Here is a 16011-nt window from a genome sequence, read left to right as displayed (position 1 = left end):
ATTCCAGAATGATGCTGTTGCTGCCCACAGGACGAGAAACGAGCCGCTTGCTAACGCTCTCAACTAACCTCGAAAGATGACTTGTGAAAATGACAGTGCAATTCGCAAAAGGAGGGCAGAAAGTGGGAAGCGTTGGTGCGGGGGGAGACGAAATTCCAAACCTGGCGTTCCTTCTTCTGGACAGATCGGGAATCCCACGAGACCTCACATCAGAGGGAGATTTTAGGTTGGCAATGCTGAAAGCAACCCCTGATGGCGGATGCTCGCCGGCCCTAGGGTCTGGGAGGAACACAGAACACACTACTACTCTGAATCTTTGGCGATCTAGCGTAAGAAAATCTTATTAATTGTATGCTTCTGCTTCTCCAAGTTGATTTATTTATCAATTTGGATTTCATTCTAAATTAGTAGGACGTGTATATATAAGCTTCGGAAGTGATTTGGGGACTGAAGCGCCGTGCGTGAACAGCTACTGCTAGCTTCTTCTGAATTCCGTGAGTGATGGATCTCACGCTTTCACGTGAGTTTTTGGTAGGAAGATTGCTCGCTCAATCTTCGTCAAACTTTAGTCAAACTAAAATACGCATAACTGGCAGAACTCACCAGCCTCCAACTGTCCAACAGACCAAGACCAATAGATCAAGTAGACGTAAAAGAGAGAATTTTTATACATAAATCAGAAGAGGAAGAAAGAACAGGGGAAGAGACGCATGTCTTAACCCTCCAACTCACATCCAACTTTTATTCACCCATCAGAACATAACAGCAGACTATTACACTAGCAGCAATGGCAGCGCACACCATAACCCATGACTTAACAAACACAAACTTTACTATTTCCACACACACGACACAAGCTAAGCAACTGTTACCGGAACCTCACAAGTCACGACACGGAGCAGTTCAGTTCAGTTCAGTCCAGTCCATACGCATACTACGTCACTACGTCTTCACTGACTGGCTCTGAATACATAGTACGACTAGAGCAGTTCCGGATTATTTATGCAATAATAGTTTGGAAATTTAGGTTTTTTATACGGTTAATATAATGGAGGGTAGATCGATCTTGCTGTCTCTAGTCTCAGATGGCGAGGACGAGGCCCGGCAGCGACTTGTGTGCGCTGTCGGCGCGGCGGCTCTGCCACAGGCACTTGGGCCCTGCTGCTGCCGAGGCGGACGACGAGGAAGAAGAGGCAGCGTCCTGCTGCTTAGGCGGAGTGCCTGCAATGTCAGCTTTCTTGGCGGAGGCGGCGGCGCCGGAGAGGAGGGTGACGGTGAGGTCGGTGTTGAAGTACTCCCTGAGCTGGGTGATCACCCCATCGGGCCCCACGGTCCAGGCGTGCACCCAGTAGAGCTGGCGCGTTTCGTCGGCGCCCTCGGCGATGACGGTGGACCCGAAGGCGTCGACGGAGCGCGGGGAGAAGACGAATCCGCCGCCGCCGCCGTGGTTCTTGTCGCGCTGGTCCGCGCCGGTGAGGAGGCGCATCATGTGCTGGCGCGTGGGGGGCCCATGGAACCACCACTCGAGGTCGGGCGCCAGCAGCTCCTGCGCCCGGCGCGCGTCGCGGGCGTTGAGCGCCTCGTACAGCCGCAGCACCAGGAAGCGGTTGCGCTGCTCCGCCGACTCCCCAGCGAACGCCGCCTCCGTCGCGTCCAGCTCCGCCGTCTCGTGCGGGCGCGGCGACGCCGCCGCTCCCTGACGACCTCGAGGGGTAGCCAGCTAGCTCCTGCCGCGACCGCCGCGTAGGCTCTCCGATCCGAGATCCTCTCCCCGCTCCGCTCGAGGCTGTGGTTTTGAGAAACTGTCGAGCTACTCTGCAACGGAAACGGCTAGAGCGGGTGTGATGGATGGAGACGAGGACGCGGTGTTGGCCTGCACTATGTGGGCTGTGTCGAGGCGGGCGGGGTGGTTTATATAGGAGCAGCGCCGCGCCCGCGGCTAAGCGCTAGATTAGCTTCTAGGTCCTCGCAGTTTGGAGACTGCGCTGTAAAATCTCTGGTGTCTCTGTGTCTACGTCTCTGTCATCTTTGACCGTCGGCCGTCGTGTAGTCTGGGGCTGAGATATCTTGAGATTTCAGGCAGGGGGTTAACAGCGAAATCAGATACCCGGACGGGACCAGCGTCCGCGCAGGTGTCATGTTGGAGCGGCGCATGCTCATGGCTATAGATGTCCAACGGGCCAGCCCGGCACGGTCCGATGGGGGTCGGGCCGACAAGGCACGACGTGCTCTGCGGGCCGTGCCGCCAAGGGCTTCGTGCCTGGCCGAAGGCCCAAACACGGTCTGCTGGGCCGTTTTTCGTGCCGGGCCGGTCCGAGAAGCACGGCTAATCCAGCGTGCCGGGCCGACCCAAGGCCCACTACACCTAGAGAGAGAGAGGGAGGAGGAGGCCAGGGCGCTAGGCTACCGTCGTTGCTTCGGAAGGCCATGGACGACGCGACCTCTACATCCGCGGAGGATGAGCGATGAGAAGGCCGGATCCGCGGAGGATGAGCAATGAGAGGCCGGATCCGCAGAGAATGAGGCCGGATCCGCACAGAGGAGGCATGTGGAGGAGCAGCACCGCGTGGCGGTGAGGAGGAGGTGGCCACCATCGGCGGAGGCGGGTGTAACGCCCTCGGTGTTACGTTGTACTGCTTTCTTAAAACATCGCATGAGCATCACATTTATGTGCATATATGTATAACATGAATTATAAATCAATGTTCGGCATTTGAAACATTTATATGAAACAAGAAAGCGAATGTTATGTTTCGTGTCACGTAACGTTGTTTAGTATTCTAATCGAATTCTTGCCAAAACAAAAATGTTATAAAACGCTTTGCGAACGGCGATAAAACATGTGCGGTCGAGGGCAAGGATAACTAGCTAGTACATCCCGTAGGTCGGATTTGGAATTCGACGCGAAATCATTCGAATCGTCGTTCGCGTAAGTTTTAGAAGAGGTCGACGAAGCCACCTTTGGCAATATTTGTGGAGCGATCGGCTTAGGAAGTGGTACCATATCTTGACTCCAATCGACAGCCCTAAGTACCTTCGTGTGCATCGAAAAACCAGTTTAGCGTTTGGAGCATTGCGTACAAGTTTCTAACTGCTTTAGAAAGCATGCACGGCACATGGCTTAGCCCTGAGCGTGGTCACCACTTGGCCGGGCACGCTGCCACGCCGGCCGCGCCCCACCGTCGCGCCTGCGCACGCGCACGGCCCTTGCGCTGCGCGCCAAGGCCGTCTGCCTCCGCTGCTAGCCGCAACCACCGCTGTTGCTCGCCTACCACCGCGGCTGGCTCGCCCAGCGCGCCGAGGCGCAGGCCACGTCTTCATGCCGCCGTGAATGCGACACGAGCAGGCCCTACGCTACTGCCTTGGCTGCTTGCTGCCCTCGCTGGCGCGCAGGTCACCACATCGGCTGACGCGCTGCGCCCAGGACGCCTGCCGAGCTCTGCCGTGCCTTGTCCTGCCCTGCTTTGGCCGAAGGCGCACCGGGTCACGCGCTACACGCCGCTAGTGGCCAGGCCGGCACTGCTCCGTTGACTCCCCTTGGCTGCTCGCGCGAAGGACGATAGCCTGCTCCACCATCACCTCCGCGTCACTCGCACTGTGTTTCCTTGTCTGGCGCTGCCCGTTGCGATGTTGTGCTGAGCCTCGTCGGCTTGCAGCCATGGCCATGCGGACAGTCGCCTAGGGCATGTCCCGCTGTCCCCCATCGTGGCGCGCATTTGTTTGTTGAGTTGACAACCGCAGCCAGACCAAGCCAAGCCGTGCCCGGACCCCACTGCCTCCACTGTCTCCATGGCCGCCGAGGTGGCTCCTTCAAATTCGCCGTGGTAGCAGTGCCTTGTTTCAAATTGACCACGTCTTCGACTCCGCTAGGTAGCCTGCAGCCCTACTGACCCCACATCATCACCTGTAGCTTCGTCCTATACTCCAATTTTGAACTGCCGCGCCGTCGGGTCCATAAGACCGGAGTGGTCTACGCCGTTGGCTAACCGCACAACCAAGGCACCCGGGCTGATTCAGTGCACCACCAGCCCAGCCTTACCCTCCTGAGCACCCTGCGCACCTCGGTCGCAGTGTTGCTGCAGTCCAGCCATCACCGACACGGCCGTGCCATCACCGGGCACCGTCGTAGCGTCGGTGTGCACGCGGTCAGCTCTGCTTGGGCCATCTCCGGCTGTACCGTCAATGCGAAGGTATCCCTGGGTAGTCCCTTGAGCTTGCTAGCTAGCTCAGTTGTCTGCTCCGTCTTCACTATCACTCACGGGAACACACCCGCCATCGCAGGAAGGGGGCCACCGTCGGGGAGGGGGCTCGGGACAGCGCCTCTGCTCGCCTCGTCACCCCCAGTCACTGCGCGTTGTCTTCAAGGTAACCATCAGCCCCTTAGCTAGGCCTGGGAGGCTCGGGTGGTGCCGACGTGGTCGCCCGGTGCCCACGGCGTCGCGCCAGCGCGCGCACGGCTGCTGGGGGATGTCGCCACGACGAAGATGAAGAAAGGGGAGGGTGTGGTTGTAAAGACGTAGACTAGGGGAATAGTGTCTTGGAGCTCGCTGTGAATACCGAATAGATCGAGGGCTTATTTGCGATTGCGCCAGGCACGCGCGGTCCCGCGTTGGGCCGCCGGTGTTGGGCCACGCTGAGGCCTGCTGGCACACGCGGGCGGGAAAACGGCGTGGGCCGAGCCAGCGTGAGTTGGGCCGAAGGGTAGGATTTGATTTCCTTAATTCCAGTAAATAAGAAATGTTTATTTATTTTATATATGAATTGAACTTCGATAAATCGTAGTGAATTGCGTAGTGGTCCAAAAATAGTGAGACTAATTTTGTTAGGTTCACAAAAATGTCATCTACTGGATAGTTCAGTTGGATTCCAGTTAGCTGTAGCGAGTATTGGTTGATAAATTCAAAACTAGAGAACGAATATTAGGTAGGTGAATAATTATAGGAATATTTATGGATAATTGGTGATGGATATAGCCATAAAATTTTTACAGTAGGTCCACCAAGTTGTTATGTACTTGCTGTAAATTTTGTAGCCGTAGAATGGGATGTTAAATAAAATAACTATTACTCTTGTTTTATCGTAACCCGATTAAATCGGTATTAGGAGTAACAATACATGTAGTTGCTATAAGGATGTATGTTATGTTTCATACTTGTTAGGGGTGACGGTGCGTAGCTTAGCCTTTAGTGGGTAGACCTCACTTAGTAGTTTAATAGATGTACTTTTGGGTTAAGAGTTGTTGTTGTCATATTATTAATCATTGCATCATCATTTCATGTAGAGCACGAACTGGTAGACTTCGTGCCCATCGGCGAGCTAGAGTACGACGAGGTGATCGAGGAGTACGAGGAGGAGATCTTCACACAGGAGGAAGCCCAAGAGCCTGTTGGTGCTGACCCTGCTGACCCGGCGCCTGCCCAAGGCAAGTCCCGGTGTATAACCCATATTTTTATGATCACTGAATATATATGTGTGTGATGTGCATTTCAGTTACAGTCATTTTATGGAAACTATCTACATAAACATACCTACCCATGAGTCCTACTAGTACAGGTCGAGTAGCTGATATGCTCAGGATATCAGTAGCGTGAGTAACCTGTCATTACTCGCAAATAGATAATAAAATATGAACACTCATGATAAAATGGTGGAAGGAAAAATAGTGACCGAGGAGGGATATGGATTGGGTACTGGTGGGTGTAAGGGGTTGTGTCCTGCGGCCAATAGGGCATGACTTGGTTACACTTTTTTCCTGTTCGTGTCGATTAAGGACCGGTCGTTGCATATGACTCTAGGCAAGTCACAGATTATTGTCCCGAGCACATACTTGGGTATGGGCGTAGGGAAGGCTTGCTGCTCTCTTGTCATGGATCTGGCTCTTTCCGGACCGATTGATGGGAAGCGGGGATGGTGGAGGTCCTTGCACCACACTGAGTCCGGGACTCAGGAGTAGGGGCTTGGAGTCCAAGTTTGGATAGGGACCTGGACACCCGGGACAGGAAAGTGGTGGGTTAGTCCTGCTTGTGCCTGGGGTACAAGCGGAGCGTGTGTTTTTGGGGCACCCAGCTGGGCACATTGATTCGTGAATCGTCGGGAAATCCGGTACGACTTGTCTGCGGTTTAGCACCATAGTAAGAACTGAAAGTGGAAAAGAAGAAGAAAGAGAACTAATTGCTCAACCCTTGCTTGAAAGTAGAATAAGTGCTTATATAGACTGGCTAGATAATAACTTAATACGGCTGATAATAATAACACATAATTAAGGACGCACTATTAGTATTGCTTTCTACTAAAGAAAATCAGCAAACCATAAAGTCTATCATATTCCTTGGAGTCGGGAAATTATTCCCACTAGTCGGGTAAGTCTTGCGAGTATATTATGTACTCAGGGTTTATTCACCCCTGTTGCAAGTGATGCTTGAAGAAGTACCTTTGTGTGGAGGATCCTTCTGGTAGGCTCAGACAGAATCCTCGCCCCTACCACTAGATGTTACTTTTAAATTTCCGCTGTTATCATTCCGCACTCTGCTATTTGGTATTGTAATAATGTACTTTTTAAGAAACTCTAATGTATGAAATGGACTTGTGTTGTAACTCGTTCTCATTATTAGATCCTTAGGAAAATGTGAATCTTTCGGGTTCTCCCTCGGAGTGGAGGTGGGATTCGACGCGCCACAGGGAAGCAGGAGCTCGAGGCGTCGGCGACCGGCGGGGCGGAGCTCGAGCACGTCGCGCTCGCACCCAAGGCACGGCCTCGTGGAGGGACGGGAGGAGACGAGTCAAAGGCAGGTCGCGGATGGCCTCCATGGCGTTCTGTAGCTTGTGCGCGAGGAGGAGGCGGGCGGCTGTAGGGCGGAGAAGCAGGTGAACGGCGGGGAAGGAGAAGGCCGCGTCCATGCCGCGCGTGTGCGGAGTCGCGTTGCGTCCGCGCGTGTGCGGTGCGGGGAATGGGAGGTGGCGGCGGTGAGGGGGAGCCGAAGGGGAAGGCCGGAAGGGAGTTAGGGTTCGGCCGGGGGTGGGAGTGTGCTGCAGGTGCGCAGGGCGCTGGGGCCATATGAGGAGGGGGAGGCAGGGACGCTGGGCCGGCCGCGCTGGGCCGCGGGGAGGGGAGGAGGAGTGAGGAGGGGGAGGGGGAGGCCGGGCCGGCTGACGCAGGCCGGGCCATGCCATGCCAGCCCTCGGGCCTGAGCAGCGTCCCAGGCACGGCCTGCTCCCTCGGGCCAGACCAGCCCGGGCCCACATGTCACCGGGCTGTGCCGTGCTCATGTCAGGCTAAAAAAGCAGGTTTCGTGCCGTGACGTCGTGCCTCGGGCTGCATAACCAGCTGTACTCATGGCCCGCTCTTGGTCTCCAGAGACTACTCTTGTTTACTCGAATTTGACTCGATTATGATTCAATATAGGAGGATCAGAACGACATGCTAGCTTTCCACGGGAAAATGTGCCTGAGGAACTAATGGTGACCAGCTACCCTGGCGTTTCAAAAATTATTTCTTTGAGAAATACACTCGAGGGCGCTGGGCGCCCATTTGTAGATTTTTAACAGGTTCTTAATATGGTTCTAAAAAAGTGGCGAATTTGTAATTGAATCGAAACAGCCGAGCGATATCAGGAGAAAAGCAGGCAGAGGAACTGACAAAACGGATCCTTTTTTGTTTTGTTTTGCCCCCACGAAACAGCGCGGCAGCAGCTCATGAGCGGACGATGCACATGAACACATCTCGGGGCGTTCGCTTCGGTGTAGGCGCATCCATCCCAAGCCCTCAGTCCCTGCCCTCCAGACGACCCTCGGTGCAGAGCCGCGCGCGGATGTCGTCGAGGACGAGGCATGCGCTCGCCGTGCGGAGTGGCCAGTGGCCGTGGCGTCAGAGAGCGCGAGCACTGGCACTCCGCGACGGCAACTCTCGCAACTTTATGCTGCGAATCCCATGTAAGCCTGGCCCTGGCATGCGACGCGGGCGTTGTCAGTTGTCACCGCTCGTCTTGTCTCCATCTGGGGGCGAGGCGATCGGGGGAGGGCGGCTCCGTGCCGTGCCGTGTCCCTGGATCCCTGTACCGGTCGAGAGCACTGCACTGCACTGCACCGCCGGGCGCACACAAGCCACCAAAGAATCATATCTGTTTGCATGCATTGGCACCATCGTTTTCGATACGTTGGTTGGTTGGTGCGTGTGCATGCTCCTGCGAATTTCCTTTTCTTTATTTAGGAGAACTAACAAACTGATGCCAGACATATCCACTGGGGCTAGAGAAAACACTCGTGGCTCGCCAACTCACTCAACTCGTGGCCAGCTCAGCTCGGTTCGACTCGGCTCGTTTTAACTTTTTCATGAGTTGAGCTGAAAGTCTAGCTCACTATTTTAACGAGCCAGCTCGCGAGCTGCTCACGAGCTGAGGTCTATAGCTGGCCATGCAGCCCGAGGCACGACGGCACGGTACGAAGCCCGACACGAGCACGGCACGGCCCGATGACATGCGGGCCCGGGCTAGCCTAGCCCGAGGGAGCAGGTCGTGCCCAGGCCGCTGCTCAGGCCCGTGGGCTGGCACGGCACGGCCCGGCCTGCGTCAGCCGGCCCGGCCTCCCCCCCTCCCCCTCCTCACTCCTCCTCCCCTCCCCGTGGCTCAGCGCGGCCCAGCGTCCCTGCCTCCCCCCTCCTAATATGGCCCCGGCGCCTCGCGGCCGCGCAGCCGCAGCACACTCCCACCCCTGGCCGAACCCTAACTCCTTTCCGGTTTCCCCTCCGGCTCCCCCTCACCGCCGCCACCTCCCGTTCCCCGCACCGCACACGCGCGGCGTGGACGCGGCCTTTTCCTTCCCTGCCGTTCACCTGCTTCTCCACCCTACAGTCGCCCGCCTCCTCCTCGCGCACAAGCTGCATAACGCCACGGCGGCCATCTGCGACCTGCCTCGAGCTCATCTCCTCCCGTCCCTCCACAAGGTTGCGCCTTGGGTGCGAGCGCGGCGTGCTCGAGCTCCGCCCCGCCGGCCGCCGACGCCTAGAGCTCCTGCTTCCCCACGGCTCGCCGAATCCCACCTCAACTCCAACCTGCCTCCGCCGACGGTGGCCACCTCCTCCTCACTACCACGCGGTGCTGCTCCTCCACATGCCTCCTCTGCGCGGATCCGGCCTCGTTCTCCGCGGATCCGGCCTCCTCATCGCTCATCCTCCGTGGATGTAGAGGTCGCGTCGTCCATGGCCTTCCGAAGCAACGACGGTAGCCTGGCGCCCTGGCCTCCCCCTCTCTCTCTCTGTCGGTGTAGTGGACCTTGGGCCGGCCCGGCACGCTGGATTAGCCATGCTTCTCGGGCCGGTCCAGCACGAAAAATGACCCAGCAGGCCATGCCTGGGCCGTCGGCCAGGCACGAAGCCCATGGCGGCACGGCCCGTAGGGCACGTCGTGCCTTGTCGGCCTGACCCCCATCGGGTCATGCCGGGCCGGGCCGGCCCGGCCCGTTGGACATCTATACTGAGGTCTATCAGCCTACGACCATAAATTCAGAAGATGATGATGCTGACCTAGAAGTGTACACCTATTTTGTTGGTATGTAATCCTTATTTTCAGCTGTTTCATATGAATTTTAATTTTATAATTATTGTGGTACTTAAATATGGATTTTATGGATTGTTTTCAAGGAGCGGATGATGATGCTGACATTGAATCTGTAGACTTTTCTAAGTTTGTGGTGGCAAGCAATTAGTCAGTATGCTAGAACTGTATAATCATGGATGTACCAGCTATGTTGCATGGTTGATACTTTTAATCAATCTGATATGTATTAATCATGTATGGTTACATAATGATGGACGCCGTCTTCTAAAATTAATATAGCATAAACATTATAAATATGTGTGTCCTATTTTTTTAAGTGGCTCACGAGCTATACGAGTCAGCTCGAGCTCGGTAACAAAACGAGTCGAGCTATCCTTCTAACTTATAATATTAACAAGCGAAGTCGAGTCGAGTCGTTAGGCTGCCGGAGCAAACCGAGCCGAGCCGACCTCATATCCGGCCCTATATCCACCAATTCTTACACCAGTGATGACCGAAGCAAAGCTCAACTGTGTAAGCACACAAACTCCCTATCACCGTGAGTCTACTTAGAGCATGCCCAATGCGGTGTCTTCGTTTACCACTCCGCAGGTCGAACTAGCCTCGGATGCCACTGTGTACACAAATTAAGTGCTCTCCAGTTGGCAGTGTAGCTTGTAGAGCCTATAAAAGGCCTGAGGAAAGATAACGTGGATACTTTTAGGGCATCTTAGAGCAAGGCTAATAATATAGCTGGCTTGCTGGATGTAAGATTTTTTGTAGTTTTTCTTCAGCCCACTTATATAGTAGTTAGCCCTTTACAGTTAATACATGGTCCATTTATCTCTCACAGACTTTCTTGGTTGTTGTGCCCAAGCCGGCTTACAGTTAATACATGGTCCATTTATCTCTCACAGACTTTCTTGGTTGTTGTGCCCAAACCGGCTGTAAGCTTACAGCCCGCTTTTCCTCTCTCTCCTCCCCTCTCTCCTCCACCTCAGCATTTAGTCCGCTTACAGCCTGCTATTATGATTGCTCTTAGGGCACGTACAACGGCAACCTTCTCCCGTGTGTATACCTCGAGCTAAACAAAATACGTCGATGTGCTCATGATTAAATGAGGAGAGAGATGGTTGCCGTCGCCTGGTGAGACGTCGGCTGTGGCTTGTGCTCCTATGCATAATCGGTAGCTGAGTGGCTGCTGTATGGATCGTTGCCGGCTGACGATGACTCCACCTGATCATGTATGTCGCCTGGTGACACATGTTGCATAGTTTATGTCTGGTAGTGCCTTCTTTTGAGCAGGTGTTCACTTGAATGCACACATTCTATAAACTGAATGTTCACTTGAATGTATACATTCTGCAATTCTATTTTACATGCTCACTTGATTTTGATTCTTGCTATGGAAACAAAGAAAATTAAACATAAATTTTTGGGGAAGAAGACGTATATTATATTTGATTTATGAAATATATTATATTATATTATATATATAATATATGGTTTATCCTGAAAGATTTCATCAATTAGCAACACAATGATATATAGAAATGATATTCATGATTAATCATGACTATATGTAAGCATTAAAAAATTTATAGACAATCAAATAGACAGCAGTTGTTTATGAGTTGTATGAGTTATTTATTCAATTATCTACATTATAAATTTCAAGAACTTACAGACAGCAGTTGTCTCTATGTTCTACGTGCCTTTAGGCGTCCTCAACGGCCTGCACAAATAGCTAGCTGACGTGGATGCTTAAAATAATTAAAAAATATATAGAGCTGTAGAGTGCTCAGAGTATGGTGCATATGTCAGAGACACGAAACCTTTCGAGAATCGTGCGAGTAGGCTACTGAAGACTCGCTAGCGCGGTGATTTTAATTAATCTCTCTCTTTCTCATTGGTTAAGATCCGTACTTGCTGTCGAAATCGACGGCCATTGAGGGCGCCCTTAAGATGAAAGTGATAGGTGTGAGACAAAACTAAGAAAGGAAAAATATTCTCTTGGGACCAAAAAGCAAAGTCCTATATGACTTGCAACACGTGAATAATAGTCCTAAATATCCATCCTACTTGATGTGAATCTTTTGTTGAGACTAACACTCACATGTGCATGTGTTGTACATGGCCTTAAGTTCGGCCCTATTTAAATCCTAGAGGAATTATAAGAATCCAGATAGTAGATAGAGATTTGAGAATCTAGATTTTGGATAGGAATGATTTGACCTGTTTGGTTTCTCATATTATACTCTTGATGATAGTGGATGCATGGTACAAGATGAATGTCTAAAATACCCTTCAGATGGTTTTATGGATAAGGTGGAAGCAAGAGCAAAATTGTCTTTTCCACTCTAAATCCCCAAGAGATATACTGAATTATTGCTTTGAATTGCTGAAATACATAGTAGAATCTCCTAAAAGCCTTCATGTTTGGATCATATTCTGATTTTTTTCATCCGGCCTATAAAGTCTCAGTCGAATCCAAACGGCCTCTTAGCGTATAGGAGCAGACTATCTTTTGCATGTACTAGTAAATGGTACTTTAACTGTTCTACATTATAAGATGTTTTAGCATTTCTATATACATTTATTTCACTATGTATCTAAATATAATGTATGTCTAAATGTATAATAAAAGCTATGTACGTAGAAAAGCAAAAACGCTTTATATATAATTTGGAAAGGAGAGAGTAGCACGACTACTCCCATCGCTCATCTGTTTCCATTGGGATACTTATCTCAATTCTAATACCTGATCCGTAGATATCTGTGGATACGAAACCTGCGGGTATTCACAGCCGTGGATCGGATTGCTATCCCTAGCAGCCGTCCGCAGTCGATATCTATGGGAGGTCCCACCTCGAATCCATTAGCGACGACGCATCAGTGCATTTGTAGCAGTACCGGTCACAAACTCACAACAGCATATCACTCTTTGCAACATTAGGGATATGGCACATCACATATATCCATCCATCGCACAGCAAAACAGCGACTGCTGCTGAAGCGGACATACCAGATCAAAGCTAGCTGTATTTTGTTGTCAAAAAAAAAAACTAGGTGTGTTCCACCTACAACTACAAGGAATCCTATTCCTCGGTCATGCTGCGATGCATTTATGCGAGCGCAGACGAGAGATCTTTCGGAAAGTAAAGGGCTTGTTGCTTGTCCCGAATTTTTTGTTTTTAGCTTTTTTTTAAGTTTTTCACAAATATGTTTATGAAGGTATGTTTTTAAAATTTGGACTCTTACAGCATGTTCGTTTGCTCATATACAATCGTGGATTATAAGTTTGAACAGTATTTTTCTCTCACATCAAATAAACCAGCGGTAAATAATCCACGATCATTTACGACGAAGCGAACAGACTGTTAGTGCCACCGAGCTTACACGTCTCGACGTCATAGATTTTAACGCCTCGGTCTTGGGCTCGACGCAGACGTGACGGTGACTTGGCAAGCACCTTAGCATCGTTGATCTTGACGTTGTGGTTATTGGCGCTGAGAACGGCGCCAAGATCTATGGTGCCCATACGACACGTCCATATGACACATCCTAAACTTTAGTCACCGGATCTAAACACCTCCTAAAGCCGGGGATGATGTGGCAACACCACATGCCCCGCTAGCTGCAGCCTGCTGTGTGGCTGAACCGTCTGAAATTAACACACTTACGGAGGCGCTCGTCTTCTACCAGACACTGAGCACCCCGAAAGCGAGCTACAACGGGCGGTATCCATCGGGCACACCCCAAGGGAGAACCCGAAAGATCTACATTTTCCCCAAGGATCCAATAATAAGAACGAGTTACAATACTTAATACATTTCATACATCTAGAGTTCTTAGAAATTCATTATTACATTGCCAAATATCAGAGTACGGAACATTAAACAACGGAATGTAAGTAAACATATATCGACAAGAACAAGGATCCGTCTATGCTCACCAAAAGAATCCTTCACACAATGGTACTCCTCAAGCATTACCTATAACAAGGGTAAATAAACCCTGAGTACACAATGTACTCGCAAGACTTATCCAACTAGGGAGAATAATTTTCCGACTCCAAGGGATATGCAAAGCTTTATGGTTTGCTGGGTTTCTTTTTGCAGAAAGCAATACTAATAGTGAATCCTTATTTATGTTATTATTAGCGGCCATGATTAATTTATTATCCAGCCATTCTATGTAAGCACATGTTCTACTTTCAAGCAAGAGTTGAGCAACCTGTTCCATTTCATCACCTTTCATCTTTCAGTTCTTACTACGATGCTAGAGTTAAGACAATTCGGACCGACTCGGCGGCGATTCACGAATCAATGTGACAAGCTTGGTACCCCGAAAACACACGCCCCGCTTGTACTCCAAGCACAAGCAGGACCAACCCATCACCCTCTTGTCCCAGGTTCTAGGTCCCTATTCAAACTTGGACTCCAAGCCCCCGCTCCTAAGTCCCGAACTTAGTGCGGTGCAAGGACCTCCATCATCCCCGCCTCCAATCAGTTGGTCTAGGAAGAGCCGGAACCCACGACAAGTCTTCCCTGCGCCCATACTCAAGTATGTGCTCAGGATAATAAATCTGTGATTTGCCTAGCGTCCATTGCAACGGTCGGTCCTTAACTGACACAGACAGGGAAAAAGTATAACCAAGCTATGCCCTATTGGTCGCAGGACACAACCTCTTACACCCACCAATACCCAAACCATATCCCTGTTCGGTCACCATTTTTCTTTCCATGTTTTATCATAAGTGATCATAATTTTTCAAATATTGTGAGTAACAGCAGGTTACCCACGCTACCGATACCCTGAGCATAGCAGCTACTCGACCTATACTAGTAGGACTCATTGGTAAGTATGTTTATGCATGTAGTTTCCATAAAATGCCTGTAGCGTAAATGCACATAATATATATTCAGTAATCATTCAAAATAGGGGTTATGCACTGAGGCATGTCTTAGGCAGGCGGTGGGTCAACAAAGTTAGCACCAAAAAGCTCTGGGGCTCCCTCCTACACGAGGATCTCCTCCTTGTACTCCTCAATGACCTCCTCGTAGTCTTGTTCGTCCACGGGCACAAACTCTATTAACTCGTGATCTACATGCATGAAATAATGATGCAACACTTAGTAATACGACAACAACAACTATTAAAATATAAATACATCTATTAAGCTACTAAGCTAGTTCTACCGACTAAAATGCTAAGTTACCTACGGTTACCACTAACCAGTATAAAACATGGCTTGTACTATATTAGCAACTAAAGGTATTCCTACTCTTAATATCGATTTACTCTACGTATGGAAAAATAAGGGTACTAGCTATTTTATTTATCAACCTACTCTATGGCTACAAAAATTACAGTGAGCACCTAAAAATCTAATGAGCCTACTGTAAAAATTTCATGGCTAAAGCCATCACCAATTTGCCACAAAATTCATACAAATATTAATCTATATAATACTAAGCTCTCTAATTTGAATTTATGAACCTATCATTATCATAGCTAATTGTGAACTAACTACACCAACAGATAGATAGCATTTTTGTGAATCTAACAAATTTTGTTTCACTATTTTTTGACATCTATAAGATTTACTACAAATTATCAAAGTTCAGCTCAAAACTAAATTGAATACACATTTTATCAATTCATTGGAAAATGAAAAACTAAATTCAACCTCGTGGCCCAAGTGCGAACGGCTCGACCTAGTCCGGCGCGAACACACGCGCGCACGTGACGCACCGGCGCGGCCTAGCCACGCGACGGCATCCCACGACGAGGAGCCCATGCGCTTTTAGCGGTTTTACGAAAATGACCCTGACCTACCAACGATTCACCCTTAGACCCATGACACTATTTCTATAGTCAGATGCTTCATAGAAAAACCCTCAGAACAACCTGTCTTCGCAACAGCGATACCCTTAGGCAACCGCGCGCGCACCGATGGCGGTGAACGAAGATGCTGTCCCGAGCTCTCTCCGCGATGGCGGCCCCTCCGCGCCCCCAAATGCGATCCAATGCTCACCTAGGCGTAAACCCAAAGTGATGGGCGGCGATGCGGTGAACGAAGATGTTGTCCCGAGCTCCCTCCATGATGGAGGACTCCTCCCTGCGACGGTGGCCACGTTCCCTTGAGCCAAGGCACAGACAACATGAATGAGCTCAAGAATGGGCATCAGCGACTCACCCCGAACCTACCAGACGTGGTGGATTGACCGGAGACGGACCGAGTGAGTCGGGCCACGCGCGCGCAGCAAACACGGCGACAGCCGTAGTGGCGCGACTGTGTCAGCGACACATGTCAGGCAATAGCCGAGAAAATTGGGGTGCGCACGGGATAGAGGGGAACAGGGCGAAGACACAGTGCCAATGAATTGGATGGAGGTGGGTGGGGTAAGATCAATTAGACAGGCGCTACCGCGGGGTCTTAAGGTGGCCGACGATGAAGGAATCGTCAAATTGGGGC

General features: G+C 50.8%; 1 protein-coding gene across 1 annotated transcript; it reads right to left on the bottom strand.

Annotated features, from left to right (window-relative positions):
* Positions 1-715: 715 nt before the first annotated feature.
* On the bottom strand, positions 716-1625 carry LOC136540814 (senescence associated gene 20-like). The gene has a single exon (XM_066532828.1). It carries the CDS (start codon positions 1487-1489, stop codon positions 1082-1084), a length of 408 nt encoding a protein of 135 aa, XP_066388925.1. The 5' UTR covers positions 1490-1625; the 3' UTR covers positions 716-1081.
* Between the last annotated feature and the right edge of the window lie 14386 nt (positions 1626-16011).

The sequence above is a fragment of the Miscanthus floridulus genome, chromosome 2, assembly GCF_019320115.1.
Source record: "Miscanthus floridulus cultivar M001 chromosome 2, ASM1932011v1, whole genome shotgun sequence".
NCBI classification, from domain to species: Eukaryota; Viridiplantae; Streptophyta; class Magnoliopsida; order Poales; family Poaceae; genus Miscanthus; species Miscanthus floridulus.
This window is presented reverse-complemented; position numbering and strand designations above follow the sequence as displayed.

Bases quoted from the DNA above. Each gene is read 5' to 3' on its own strand.
- LOC136540814 (XM_066532828.1), bottom strand. From the start codon at position 1,489: ATGATGCGCCTCCTCACCGGCGCGGACCAGCGCGACAAGAACCACGGC.